The sequence below is a fragment of the Heterocephalus glaber genome, unplaced genomic scaffold (genome assembly GCF_053883595.1).
Source record: "Heterocephalus glaber isolate CG9 unplaced genomic scaffold, H.glaber_assembly_v1.0 deba00001481, whole genome shotgun sequence".
NCBI lineage: Eukaryota > Metazoa > Chordata > Mammalia > Rodentia > Bathyergidae > Heterocephalus > Heterocephalus glaber.
Window position 1 is genome coordinate 50,803,675 of NW_028258317.1, and position 15,055 is coordinate 50,818,729.

General features: G+C 40.0%; 1 protein-coding gene across 4 annotated transcripts in view; it reads right to left on the bottom strand.

Moving 5' to 3' along the window:
* The window catches only part of Dock8 (dedicator of cytokinesis 8), a 231,693-nt gene that overhangs the window by 99,526 nt on the left and 117,112 nt on the right, over positions 1–15,055 (bottom strand). For all 4 annotated transcript variants that reach the window (XM_004838202.4, XM_004838200.3, XM_004838199.3 and 1 more), the window contains one exon: positions 138–255. In XM_004838202.4, coding sequence (XP_004838259.1) covers positions 138–255 — 118 coding nt within the window. The remainder of the gene's footprint in view (positions 1–137; positions 256–15,055) is intronic.

Genomic DNA, 15,055 nt, shown 5'->3' on the forward strand with positions numbered 1-15,055 from the left:
CTAGAGATCTACATAAGAATAAAGCTGCAAAGTTTTGTCCTCAGTGAGAGATCCCTGGCTTTAGGCTTCATCTATGTGAATTGGTAAGGGAAGTGCACCACACCCTGGTTTGAGGTAAATATTATCTCCTTTCTTACCGGCAGGGCATTGCTAGGATGTTCTCCACACATGAACTGGATTTTTATTGTGATGTTACGGGCAGATGCTAGTTTGTTAACAAAGTTCAGCCTCTGTGGGTAGACATAGAGAAGATTTCTGGAAAAGAAAAGAAAAAAGACCAATGAACATGATCTAAATTTATTTTAACCAACTTCTTTAGTGAATGCCTAGGCCCATGGGCACGGGCTGATTATCCCAAAGGAACTTTTCCCTTCAGAAGTGAGTTATTGTTGGAGGAGTGAGAGAGCTACTGTTGGTTCTCCCTCCTCAGCTGCAGTCATCTGATAAAGAACCTGACACTTTTCTTTGTTTGATACATAGAAAGATGTGCTTTCTGTCACTTAGGAAATCTTTATGTCTTGGGAAATAGAAATGTTCAAAGAGGTAATTGTATATCTGAAACACAGATAAGACAGCAAAACAAATTCAGCTCATTTCAAACTCAATTCCTTGCCATAGATGAAGACATAACTTCATGGCCATAAATGGAGGCTAACTTCATTCCTTCACTTTCTCTTTTTTCTTTCTAATCTTTATATGGTAATTTCAATTTCTTATTGGCATGATGCTCTATATTAGATTAGCTTTCTCTTATCTAAGAAGACAGTTCAAATCTCCAAGCCCAGATGCTACATAAAGATGGTAACAACAACAATGTGAATAATACAACAACTTCATTGAACAACTACAGAACAGACATTAGGCTAAGCATAATTTGCACATATTTTATTTGTATTTGCATTATAACTAGAATATTACACTAAAATATAATTTCAATGAGGACAGGGATTTTTATCTGATGCTTTTTGATTCACTGATGTACTTTCAGCAGCTAACACAGTTGAATAAAATACTGTATATTTTAATGAAGTGTATTCTTAATTTTGAGAAGCAATAATGATACCAATATTTATATAGGACTTATCTTAGGTCAGATAATGTTTCAAATACCTCTTCTTTATTAATTTGAAAATTCTCACAATTGTCCTATACGTGGGTACTGTTATCATTATCATCATCCCCATGTTATCCCCATAGCACAATGAAGAGGAAAAAAATGAGATACAAAAATGTCAAATAACATGCCCCAAACCATACAGTTAGGAAATGGGAGGGTTGGGATTTGAACCCTGGTGGTCCAGCTCCTATGCTCTTAGCCACTGTGCCATTTTTCCACAGGTAAGACTACTATTAAAGTGACTGGAATGGCCTTTCAATACTGTTATTCTGACATTTCTCAAAGACAAGCTTACATTAATTTTCTGTGTCTCATTAACATTTCAGAGTCAACGATATACCAAAGACTGGTTCACTTGGTGTCATGTTCTTTAGGAAAATGTCTACTTTAATCTAGCTCCATATTCTAGCTCCTAAGCCACACACTCTCCCCAAACAGACACATTCTTGCCTTGAGGGCTTCCAAGATACCAAACTACCTTTGTGTGGGCTGCAGACCAGGAGAGAAGTGACCAAGCAGGAAGGCCAGGTTAGTAGACATTGCCTCAGTGAATGCAGGCACTCAGGATACTTCTCGAGGATTTGCATATTGATGAACACTAGTGTTTTTCTACCTGGTCACCTTTCACCTTTTTGGGCTGGGTAATTGTTGTAGGGGACTGTCCTGCGCACTGCAAAACTTTCAGCGGCATTCTAGTCTCTTCCCACAACATGCCAGTAGCCCCCCCCATTCATGACCAAATCTCCCCTGGGGGTCAAAATTGCCCAAATTTGAGAGCCATCAACCCACCCGCACAAATACGTACAGTACAGATCTACACAACTAATACCAACAGGTTTCTCACCTTTAATACAATACAGTTAAATAAAATCATCAGTGTAACCCATTCAGTGTAAAGTGTGTTCCACTGGAGAAGAGTGACAGCAGTACTCAGATAGGAAGCAGGAGATGAAGATTTAAGTCTATTTAACCAATGAAATCTGGGATATTCGAGATTAGAAAACTAAAAGAAAAAAATGATGCAGGATAAGCCCAAATGAGTGGGCTGAGAAAACCTGTTTCCCATGGACCATGCAGACTGCTCCCAAAGAAATCATTTAGTACTGGTTGAACAAACAGAGAAACAGGAAGCCATGTTCCAGAGCTACTGTGCAAGGAAGGGCCATATGCTATCCCTGGGCACCACAGGGATGGTCGGGTTGGGCTCACGTTCAGTCTCTCTTCTGGTCTGCTTAGAGGTTGTAGGAGGATTTTTCACCATTTAGAAATGGGGCAAACTTTAATTAGATATTAGAGAAGCTAGAAATGGGAACTGTGCTTATTTTTTCTTTTTGTATTTAATTGTTTAGCTTTACTCTCAGAGTAAATTAGAATCCCAGCTACTGGGAAAGCTGGGGCAGGAGGATTGTAAATGCAAGGCCAGCCTGGGCAATTTATTAAGATCTCCACCTCAAAATTTAAAATTTAAAATGGGGCTGGGGTGGAGATGTAGCTCAGTGGCAGAGTGCTTGCCTAGCATATGCAAAGCCCTGTTTCAATCTCCCTGAAAAATAGATAAATGAACATATAGGAGCTGTTAATTTGCAAGAGCAAATTCAAAGATAATGAAGGCAAATACAGCATTCCTTCAACCCTCTACGTTGGGGGGATTGAGTGGAGGCAGAATAAGGGTGACAGTACTGAGAACAGATTCGAGGGACTCTATTTTGTGGCTCTTTTAGGCCACTCTGACTTTTGCACAATGTATCATTACCCCAACATGGTGGGAAGTGGCACACTTTCCCCTTGATTTGTTTCTAGCTCTTCCTAGCTATACTCTGTCCTCTTCTTGTTCAACTCTATTACAATGGTCATTACTGGCTGCATAGACCCCTTTTTACATTCAAATGCAAAAGAAGAAAATATTAGGTAGCCATTTCATCCAAAGGCAGTGAATTTTTTTTTGTTGTTTTTTTGTAGTACCAGGGATCGAACTCAGGACCTTGCGCTTGCAAGACAGATGTGGTGCCACTGAGCTAAATCACTGGCCCTAAAAGGCAGCGAGTTTAATTCAGATGAACAGAATACTCAATGAACCTTAAATATCAGTGAAGTGGAGATGGCCCATCCAGAAAAGCAGATGATGGGCCAGCACACTAGGGTGGGACTGGCACAGAACTCTGGGGTGCTCAGGCAAGAGATGCCTACTCCAAATCCAACATCTTAAAATAAGAAAACTAAGGCCCCGAGAGGGATAGTGCCAGCTCCCTCTGTGAGCTGGCCACACAGGCAGACAGTCCAGGCTGCACCACGTAGCTGTCTCAGAGAGCTCTTCTTCGTTTTATCTCAACACTGAGCTGAAATACCTGAAACCCAAAGTTGAAAGGGAAAGGGTTTATTTAGCTCACAGCTTGTAGAGGTTTTAGTCCATAATTGGCTGACTCCATGGTAGAGTTGCATGTGACAGAGGGGCATCACAGAGGAGAAACAGTTCATGGTGGCTACACCAAAAAGCAACAAGGGAACCTTATCAATGTCTTTGTGCCCTTTTTATCATATCCAGACTACTGGGATTCGGGCAGTGCCAAACCAATCAGTGCACTGATTTAGTAATCACATGCCCTTAATCTCAGCATCACACACTCTAGAAATCACCACTCTCAGCATCACACACACTTCAGCCACCTCTGAAAAAGCCACCTATGACAGCATGAGGATTGGTGGAACATCTAGACCCAAACCATAACAGGGCTCCCAAAATCTTGCTCTGTCAATCTGAGGCAGCCCAAGCCTGCTGCCGGTAGATGTAGTGGGACCAGAGCCGCCATTAGGAGTGGACATGGGTATAGCAATGGATGATGAGGATAGTTTACACTGTACATGTAGGGTACAGGTCCCTGTCTGCTTATGGTTTACTCTTGTTCATTCCATTGTCACCTCTCAAATAAGACAGCTAATGCTTACTGAATGGCAGCAATAGGATATGTTGGCTATGGAGGCCACAGAGTGGGATGTGAACTAATCTTTTGCTTCCTTCAGTCATATGGCCTTGGGTAAGTTATTTAGCTTTTCCAAAGCTCAAAGTGGACTAACAATTGCATCAACCTACAGGGCTATGGTGAGAGTTAATAAGCAAGAACTTAGCAGACTCCAGCCATTATGATGATTATGTCCTCCACACAGTTAATAAGACAGATACCTATTCCATCTTATAATGTCCCTATCCATGCCAAACCACCTTCATTCTGCACCTGGACCATTGCAGGGCTCTCTCAACTGACCTTGATTTCTACCCTTGCCTCTGATCTGCTTCCTACACACTGGTAAGAAGGACCTTTTTTTTTTGGTACCGGGGATCGAACTCAGGCCCTTGTGCTTGCGCAGCAGGCGACGAAACCACTGAGCTAAATCCCTGGCCCTGTTGAGAAGAATCTTTCACACATGTAAAATAGGTTATGTCAGGCCAACAGAAAGGTTTTCCCAATTTTTTAATCACAAGTCCTACATGAACAGCTAGTGGCAATTTCTTTGACCTTCTCTCTCCTCACTTTCCCATACTGGCCTTTCTTCAAGGTCTAGGATATTTCTAACCTATTCTCTCTTCAGGGTATGTAAACTTACCATCCCCAGAGTGCTCCCAGTCCTCCACGCACTGGGTTTTCCTCATTCCCAGGTCTTCCCTACCATCCTATATAACTGTATAACTCTCACACACACACGTAGACATACACTCATAATAATATGATTATCACATACATGTATGATTATGAAAGTAATATATAATTATGAAAGTATTGTGTTCCAGTTTTTTCAATCTTAAATAACTGAAAAGTATAAAGAAGAAAATTGCAACCACTGTATTATCTCCAGCACTGAGGAAAATGATTATTAAAACTTTGGCATATTTTTAGTTTCTCCCCCATGCATTAGTATGTTTTTTAAAAAATAAAACTGTATATATAAAACTTTATCTTGTTTTTGAGCTACTTAATATTGTTCAATTATGATCATTTCCCAAATGTGATTAAATGTTCTTAATAATCCTGATTTTAATGGCTGCATGATATTCTGTTATGAATGTACTGTAATTTACACTAGTCTCCAAAAATAAGATTTAGGTTTTTTTTTTCCCAATTATTATTATTATTTTTTCCCAATTATTAAGCTATGATGAACAATTTGTCTTGCCTCTCTGCAATGCAGCATACTTTGAGAAGAATCCTTTCAAATTCTGTACTGCTCAGTTTCTTCACCTTTGAATTAATTGAAAAGACATCAATCAATTGCTCTAATACTGAGCTTGGCAGAATAATGAGGCAAAGTTTGTGGAACTGCTTTGAAGTAACTGGATGAAAGGAGTCCTGTAATGTACTGGCCCTGCCCAGCTGGATAATCAGGTTTGTCTTGGGCTTCAACACAGGAGGGACCACAACCCTGTGCCCCACCTCCACAGCAGTTGGCAGCAGTTTTGAACACTGCTTCTGAAGGTGACACTCACCCTGGACTCAATGTCTCCAGCACAGGTAAGCAGTGTTCTGCTCACACTGCATCAGGGACTGCTGAGTACACAGCTGGAAGAAAACTTCAGAGAATCAGGCTCCACACTCTCTTAGCAGGCCAGGAAACTGACCCCCAAAAATGAAATGACTTTGCCTAAAAATGTTTTGAGAAGGTGCTTTTCATAAGAATCATCATACTTCTTACTGACAGAATTTTGTGATCAGTTTTGTTAAATTGGCATGTTTTAAAAGAAATGAATATAAGAGAATAAAGGCTTCTCTTAGGAGGGCAGATCTGGCTGTATGGTTGGTAACCCACAGAGCCTGACTTATAGAAGAGCAATTATTAATAAACTGATAAACAGGCTCATATATTTTATCTGTGATAAACTAAGTGCCTCGCATTAGCTGAGAAAACCCCTAAGAATTATATTACCCAAGGATTTCCAGGAGGCCAGCCCAGGCCCTAAATAGGAATCATTCATTATGGCAAAGATTTTTGAAAATTTCTTTAGTAATTATAGATCTAGTGTATGTGAAAGGCACTTGGGATAAACTTATCTTCCCCCAAATGAGGTAAAAAAACCATCTTTTTTTCAGTTACATACGTCACAAATATAGAGAATGGGACAGTTTGTAGTTGTCACAACTTCTTTTCCAGAAAGCCGTCAGATGGCTTCTCTTGATTAGCAACTGTTTTTTTTTTTTTGTACTGGGGATCAAACTCAGGACTTTGCGCTTGTGAGGCAGGCAGTGGAACCACTAAGCTAAATGCCCAGCTCTAGCAACTGTTTTTGAAACTCCAAATTTTTCTACTGTTTCAGCAACAAGTCTTCAAGTGACTTACTTTATTTGGTTGATTGCTGTGCTGGGGCTCAAATCCAGGGTCTCACATACGCTGGACAAGAGCTCTACAACTAACTTACACTCCCAGCCCTCAACTTATTTAAAACTGCTGTAATGGAGCAGCCCGAGGGAATAACTGTGAAATTTTGTTATTCTTAGATCAAACTGGGGACCAAACATCTCTGATCTTACCATTTAGGGACTTTCTTTTATTTCCTTTGCTCAGAACAGGTAACCTAAAGGGGCCTTGAAATCATTCAAAGTCACAATGCAAACAGCATTAGATTGGCTTCTTCCTAAGTTTAGCCTATTCTTTACCCAGGGCAAAGAAACAAAGATAAAAACCTGTCTCTGCTCCTTATTCCCAAGATGACAGTCATGTGCTCTCCTGGGCTTTTACGGCACGGAGTTAAGCTGAAGGAGCAAGTATCCTGTTTGAACAACTGGACATTATGAATAGCTTTGTAGCTGAGCTTCTAACACAAGTCAGCCAGTAGGAGATACAGAAGAGCAGAGCAACTTGAGAGGAGAGCTGAGCAGACTGATACAAGGAACAAAGGCCTCCGTTAACTGGAGCTGAGCTCAGCACCAGCCGGGTGCAGAGAGAAGGTACAGGGAGAAATTTAATGAGAAGCTGAAATTGCTGGAGTAGAAGTTGGAGGACGCTAAACTCAGGACAGGTGAGCTTTTCACAACAAAGGCAACGGGAAACATGATGAGTAAATCATTACTCATCACTTGAGTTGACCATTATTTCATCAGAATGGAAAATAGGCCACGGAAGGTGAGGTTCACAAAGTTGGGAATTATTGTTCCTGTGAAAAAGCCTTGTTAAGAAGAGTGGAGGTGCAAATTAGCCCATCATCAGATAAATATTTATGTATCTTCCATTCCTGGTAATGGTGACCTAAGCCATGTTTTCAAGAAAAAAATATTTGTAACACTTACCCAACACTTGCAAAGTAGGTGGACCAATAAGCTATGTCACGAAGCCAGAACCCTAGGCTTCTGTATTTGGAATATTTTATGCATAGTGGCTCAGGAATCCCAAAGAGCCAAACATTAACTGTAGTTGTTCAAGGTCAAATAACTCAAGCACTCCTTTTTTGTGTGCATAATTCTTAGAAAGTAGGACAGATGTGAGTTAAATGGCTTAAATATATGGCTTATCCTCCACATGTAATGTTCATTGAAAACTCAGAAAGTAAACATTTACCTCTGACACATTGAAAATATGTAAAAATTGAATATGCATGGAAGCTAAAAGCCAGATGGTATGAGGTAACAAATAATTTGATTCTAAAATGGAATCACCATCAACTTAAGTTTTCTTCTGTTATTTCAACATATAGCCCGCAGCAAAGTAATACTACCAACTACATATTTAAAAAGAGAGAGAGAAAATTGCTGACTTTGTGGCCTATCTTCTGAATATCAATATGTGAGGAATTTCATCTGCTTTTATACTAGAGGAGATGGGTTTGTATGAAGACCTGCACTTGGAGGCCCTTGCCAAGAAAGACAGTGGGTAGGAAGGTCCCTTAAAAAACCATAAAATGCTCCACAAATTGATGGCGAACAAGCCAACTTCCTCATCTGCAAGAAAAAGGTTGGGGTCAAGTCTCAAATGCAATGATATCTACAAAGCGCTCTGTAAACTACATAACATACAACTTCTGATGATCTAATCAAGATTGTGTGTAATAGCTGAGTGGATTTTAAAACAGCTCTAGCTGGGGATTAGCTCAGTGGCACTGCACTTGCCTTGCAAGTAAGTGCAAGGTCCTGAATTCAATCCCCAGTACTGGAAAAAAACAAAACAAAACACAGCTCTAATATTCTGCAGGATTGTGAGATATTAATAAATATTACTTGGAGAACTGATCAAACTTCCTGGATTTCTCCTTTTATCTTTCAGTGTCTGTGTGTCAGTCTGTGCTTTCTCTGGCTTAAACTTGGTGCGTATCTTTCTGAATTTCTCCCAGGCTCCTCCAGTCTCTGTGTCTTTTTGATTACCACCCCCATCCCCCCCACTCTCAATCTCTCAGAAAACTGTGAAATGCTCTTTTTGAGGGAGCATCCACTGCTCCAGTGAAATCCACTGAAATTCTTTTCTTACCACTTAGCAAATATTTTAGGATTTCCAAATCAGACTTTGAACATTTTAACTCTTAGGATGATAACCACAGTGGCCAGGAACATCCTAGGGGTCCACAAAAATGGGACTCCCAAAATCGTTAACTCTCAAAATAGGAAAAGTAAAATCTCAGAACTAAAATTAATTAATCTTTAATTAAATACTTATTTTATTTGTCAACTAGTCAGTGGCAGCACTACTGAATTTAACTTGGAGGCCAAAAAATGAAAAACAAAAATCTACTTTGTAGACTTATAAAAATTATATGTAAAGTACATGTGATAAAGGAGAAAGGAGGTATATCTTAATATATTTTAAACAATGTGCTCAGGTGCCTTTAAATTAGGGAGGTTTTTAAAAAAGCCTTGGGGCGAGGATTTAGCTCAGTGGTGCCACCGCCTGCCTCACAAGCGCAAGGTCCCAAGTTTGATCCCTGGTACCCAAAAAAAAAATCCTTGAATATGGATATTGAAAATGGAGAGAATAAAATACTAGAATAATTAGTCTTTCTATCATTTTAGTTTTCTTATAGCTTAAGTCATCCATGTTGGTTTAATAGCAAACAGCTAGCAACATGCTGGATTAAAGTAAATGAGCTGGTAAGTTAGTACCTGGTTCTTCTGATACAACAGCCCTCTGCATAAGAAGTTCTCTATTTTTTTCAACGCCCAAATTTTGGCAATTCTAAAGTAATTCCTTTTTCTTTACGTGTGTTTTAAAACCCTCCCTCTCTAATCCTCCCCTCTCATATGTTTCAAAAACAGCCAAAGAACTGATGAACTATTTGCTGCAGTGTGAATGGATGAACAAGATGCTGTCACTGGAAAACTACAGAAAAAGAGGGCTGGTGATTTAGCTCAGTGGTGCTGCGCCTGCCTTGCAAGTGCAAGGTCCTGAGTTCGATCCCAGATACCAAAAAACCAAAAGCAAACAAACGAAACTACAGAAAAAGGTCTGTGCTCCTTACTCTCTTCAGCAATTTGTAGTCAACAGATGGATTCTACAGAGTGAACCTGAAATGCCTACTACCATCAGAACACCTTGTGGTCATTTGAGCCTTTCACTGCAGTAGTCAAAAGACTCTGCGAATCTAGATTCTTTACTTCACGATAGTTAAGCAGGGCAAAGAGCTGAGGAGATGATTTTAATTTATCATTCAAATTTCACTGCCAGGAAAATCTATTTGAGATGAAACAATAAAAATGCTAACATTATTTCATTCTTACTATATGCAAACACTACAGTAAGCACTATAAGCCTCAATCAGCAGATGAGAAAATGAAGGCAAGAGAGGACACACAACTTGTACAAGGTCACACAGCCAGCAAATGTGCAGTGCAATTGAGATTCAGGCGCTTTCAGCTAGATTCACTGCTACTTCTAAGAGTAATAGTAAACAGTCTCTCGGGTCAACAACCAGACTCACCAGAAATTTATGGTAATGTGGTCCTATAATATTTACATGGGCTACAGGATGACCATCCTTTACAGACAAACTGCAAGATCTTTTTTTTTTTGGTACCAGGGATTGAACTCGGGACCTTGTGCTTGCAAGGCAGGCGCCAGAACCACTGAGCTAAATCCCCGGCCCAAACTGCAAGATCTTTTAAAAATATGTGAAGTATGTAGTGTGAAGATGAGCTGGGACTGTCCCTGGTATTAGAACTTCTGATGTTTTTAACACATCAAGAGGAACATATTTGTGAGAGTGAGAAATCTCAGAGAAGTGAGAAATCTCAGAGCTCAAAATTTTATACTTTGTGGAATTACCTAGGAAACTTGCAAGCCTAATGTGACTCCATTCTTTTAAGAAGCATGTTTTGTAAACCAATGCTTACAAATGAGCTAAAACTCTCCAATTCAAGGGAGGATCATGGACAACAATCAACATCAGCTTCTCTGTCCCTGGACAGCACCACACACTGCTGGGCCAGGACCTGCCTGGGGGATTCAAATGCATCTTCAAGTCGCAGTAGCATGGATCCAAGAGAGCTGATCTGTTTTAATCTGGCAAATTTATGACTCATAGTTCAACAAGATTCCTTTTTTTGAGTTTTTTGAGGGGGGTGTTTGGCTACTAGAAAGCTCAAAATCAAATTTGCAGGGGACTTCATGATGAACAGTCAAAGACCTTAAGATATATTGTGTGTATTAACTTATCCAGGTTTAGACTGATTTCCTTCTCATTTTCTTTTCATTCAGAAAGTTTGCACCTTATTAGACCATCTCTATAAGTTGCCTCAGCCATTTTTTTAATGAGAAGGTTCATAAATAACTGCATAATAACTTGCCATGTCCTGTCTTGTCATTCTGTGACCATGATCTCATTCATTATTTGTGTTTATTCCTGTTTCCAATGTTTTGATTAGATCAAAGTGCAAACGAACAAAAGAGTCAGTGAAAGATGAAAATGGAAAGAAAATGTCTGATGGGTGAAGTAAAAGATCCACCTTCAGATTTCAGAGCAAGAAAACTGGTGAAATCTGCTCCAGGACACTAGCGAGAGTCCTCCAGAGCTGCCGCCTGGGAAAGGGGACAAGAGTAGCAGGAGGCTCTAGGGCACTGTTTCAGGCAGTAGTTGTCTCTGGATAACTTCCTGCTCTGGGACTGGCTGCAGGGTTTTCTATCAATGCTCTGCTTTACTCCACCCACCAGAGGCAAATACAATTAAGTTGTTACCAAGTTGTTTAGAAAAACTACAATAAATGATCTGACATTCTCTTTCTACAACCTTGTTAAAAAAAAAAAAAAGCAGTACTCAAACCAGAAATCAAAATAGAGAGAGAAAAATGAAACACAACAACAGCCACCCCTAATATCTCTTATTTATACCACTTTTAAAGATTTTTTTGGGAGGGGGATGCACGCTTTCTTAATTGATGAGCTACAATTTGAGTATCAGATGGGATGATTTTATATAAAAACAACTGTTAGTACTGCTAATAATTTGTCCTTTATTTTCAGTGCTAGGGATTGAATGTAATAATTGTCTTTGAACATGAATTAATTAAATACAGCTTATTTGTAGAGCAGCATTTCTATGATATCAATTCCCACCCTAAGCAAAATACCACTCCCCCTCTTTTGAGATGGGTAAAAATTCCTTTACGTGAGAGATTAGAAAATTGACATTCCTTCTGCTAAATAAAGCAGACCCCCAGATCAGATTTCCATTGAAAAGAATCACAAATATCCCAGCATTTGAAACCTACTGAAAAAATCTGTTTTAACAAACAAACAAACAAAAAATCCCTCTCTAACCCTGCATGAATATGTTTTTTAAACCATACTTGTGGAACTAACTGAAATTTTAATGGTTCAGATCTCCATATCACCAAAGAAGTTCAGGGCTGGGGCACATTAAGAGGTTTATATATCACTCACTCTCATCTTAGTGTGAATTAAATAGTTTACTCGGCATCTTTCCTTACATTTCTCACTGAGAGAATGGCAAAGGGGGGTGGGTAATTGGGGGTCAAGGAAAGTCAGGAAGCAAGAAAAAGTAGAAAGGTACTCAGACCAGTAATTTAAAAAAATTTGACCATTTTTTCCTTAAACTTAAATAGTCAAAAGGTTCACTGCCAAACCAACCTCTCCCAACTTCCAGTTATTCCCCCATGGAACCCATAATGTGGTTTAAAGGGAATAAGTGATTTGGATATTCTTTATCTTATTTGTTTTGTGATTTCCTTACAAGTAAGGCTTAGGAATTTGTTTAATAGCTCGAGCCCCCAGCTGGATTATTAGGATTAAATTTCAGTGGTTTTAGATAACTAAGAAACACTAAGAATGTATTTTTTTCTTACTAGGGAGGGATTGGAATTACTACAGCAATATACATTTCCAAAACTTTGCAAAATCCTACACTTTCACAGTGCGATAGTTAACCGATGTGTCAACTTGAGTAAGAAATAGCCAACTAAATTGGATCAGCATGGTTCTGAGTGTAGCTGTGGGGATTTACTGAACACAGAAGACCCACCCAAGGGCAGCTTGTTGTCAGAATGGTACAAAACAGAAACGAAAAAGGAAGGCTCGCTTCTTTCTTCTGAGAAGCTCCAGTTTTCACCTTCACCTTGCACGTGGTCTCCTGGCTTCCAGCACTGACCTTTCAGCCTTTCCACCGCAGACCCTTCAGTCTCCTCATACGGACTCACATGGGACCCTACAGTGAGCTTCAGGCCTTTGACTGGATCCTTCAGACCTCCAGCGGGCAGACAGCCCTTTTGCACCCTTCCCCACCTGACTTTGTGGGCACCCACTGTAAGCCAATCTTGTAAATTCTTTTTTTTTTGGTACCGGGGATCGAACTTGGGTCCTTGCGCTTGTGCAGCAGGCAGCGAAACCACTGAGCTAAATCCCCGGCCCTCTTGTAAATTCTTATATACTTGCATATCTTGCATTAAATCTGTTTCCTTAGCAAGCACTGATAGATACACACAGCTAGTTTCTATTTTGCTCACAATACTGTATATAGACTTGATATACGTACATGGAACTACAGATGTTCGGGGAGTACGTGATGGGGCATCAAGGAAGCTTTAGGGCAGGGAAAGTCCTAGGTACAAGGCAAGAGAAGAAATGACTCAGTCCTTTGGTATAGAATATACAGCTCAGGTTTTCCCCCACGACTCTGCATATAAGGAAATGTGGGAAATCTGCTTTAACTTAGGTAAAACAAACAAAACAACCACCACCACCTGCAGCCATTTTATTTGGAGTGTGGGTTAGTGAGGGGTTTCAGGAAGGGACTTGTCTCACCTTTGAGCATCTGTCAAAAATTGGTTTTATTTCTTTTATTAGGAAGGGAGGCATTGCAGATGTCCTGGAAATACACTAGGCTGACAGGAACCCTAGCCACAGAGAAAGTTTCTCTTGACACTTGCAGGACTAATCCCCCTTTCTTTGCCTGCCCTCTATCCTTTGCACTCCTTTGCACCCACACACCTGGAGCTCTCCAGTTTTTATAGCTTGCTTACGAACTATACTAAGTAAACTGCTTCTAAGAAAGCTGCCAGTGGTCCTTGGCTACCAGCAGTCTTGCCCGGTACAATCCTCTCCCTGTGAGTGTGGGCTAGACCTAGAGAGTTGCTCCCAACAGCGGAAAAGAGACACAAGCGGTGGGCTCTGACTTTGAGACTTAGTTACCAAGGGACCTTGGGCTCTGCTGTGCTTGCTCACTCTTGTTGTCTTGTTTGCTGGCTCTGATGAAGCCAGCTGCCATGTTGTGTGGTTCGCTATGGAGAGGCCAACATGGCAAGGATCTCAAGGAAGTCTCTGTCCAACAACTAGCAGGGAACTCTTAGCCCTGCCACCCAAGAGCAGCCGACAATGTGCCCACAATCTGTGAGCTTGGAAGCGGACGCTCCTCCAGGGTGCCCTGAGGGGACAACAGCCTTGGCCCCAGCTTTGTGGGGGTCCTAAGTCTGAGCACGCAATGGATAATCCACATAACCTGTGAACAGTAACTACTATTTTAACCTGCAAAAATTTTTGTTATGCAGAAACAGATAACTAATACAAGTACACGTATTTTTAAAGCATATATTAGGTATTCTCCAATATTTAAGCGTAAGTTTCCTCAAAAAAATGGCTTTGCCTTATAAAATTTCTGCCTCACAATTGGTCTGTGTTATCCTCTTGGTCTAAGGAACACAATGTAATTAAATCTGTGGGAAAATACCTTAATCCCAAAATAGGCAGTCTCTCAATGAGTATAAAAATCCAAGAATTTCTGAAAATATCAAATTTTTTCCTTTGGTTCTAGTTTTTTATTTTATTAACCAAATTAACTAATCCCATGAAAGAGTCAGTGGCAGGTTATATAAAAATTAAAAAGAGGGCCGGGGATTTAGTTCAGTGGTTCTGCTGCTCGCCTTGCAAGCACAAGGTCCTGAGTTCGATCCCCAGTAACCCCCCCCCCAAAATTAAAAAGAACGCATCTACTACTGATGTCCTTCCCTCTCTCCTAAAACCACAACATTTTAAAGAAAGCCTACTATAAATAAAAACAAAAGAAACATTTCGATAATATTTGGTTTTGTTCAAGATGTAAAATTCAAGTTTAAAGACACAGGAAACCAAATCTAGACTGTGTTGCATTTTTTTTTAAAGGCCACCAGACAGAATTGTCAATAAAGGGCTAATAAGAATCGACCTGTGTGTTCCTTTAACGGATGCAGGGAACACATTTTTTCCAGGCTTTGCAAATAGTTTCCTAAAACAAGTCTGCTAGCTCACTAAAAAACACATACACATACCAGAAACTTTCCAGTGTTTGCTGTTGCTAAAGCTATTTTTTTCTCCCTTTTGGTTTAGGGAAGATCTTTTGTTAGTTCCCCACCCAGTCAAAGAACAGCAAATGAATAAATCACTACTATTCATCGAGATGCTAGTTTATCATTTCCAATGTTTTAGATACTGCCAGATGCCTTGATTCAGTTTTGGAAAGAAAGTATTGGATTGAGAGAAACAGTA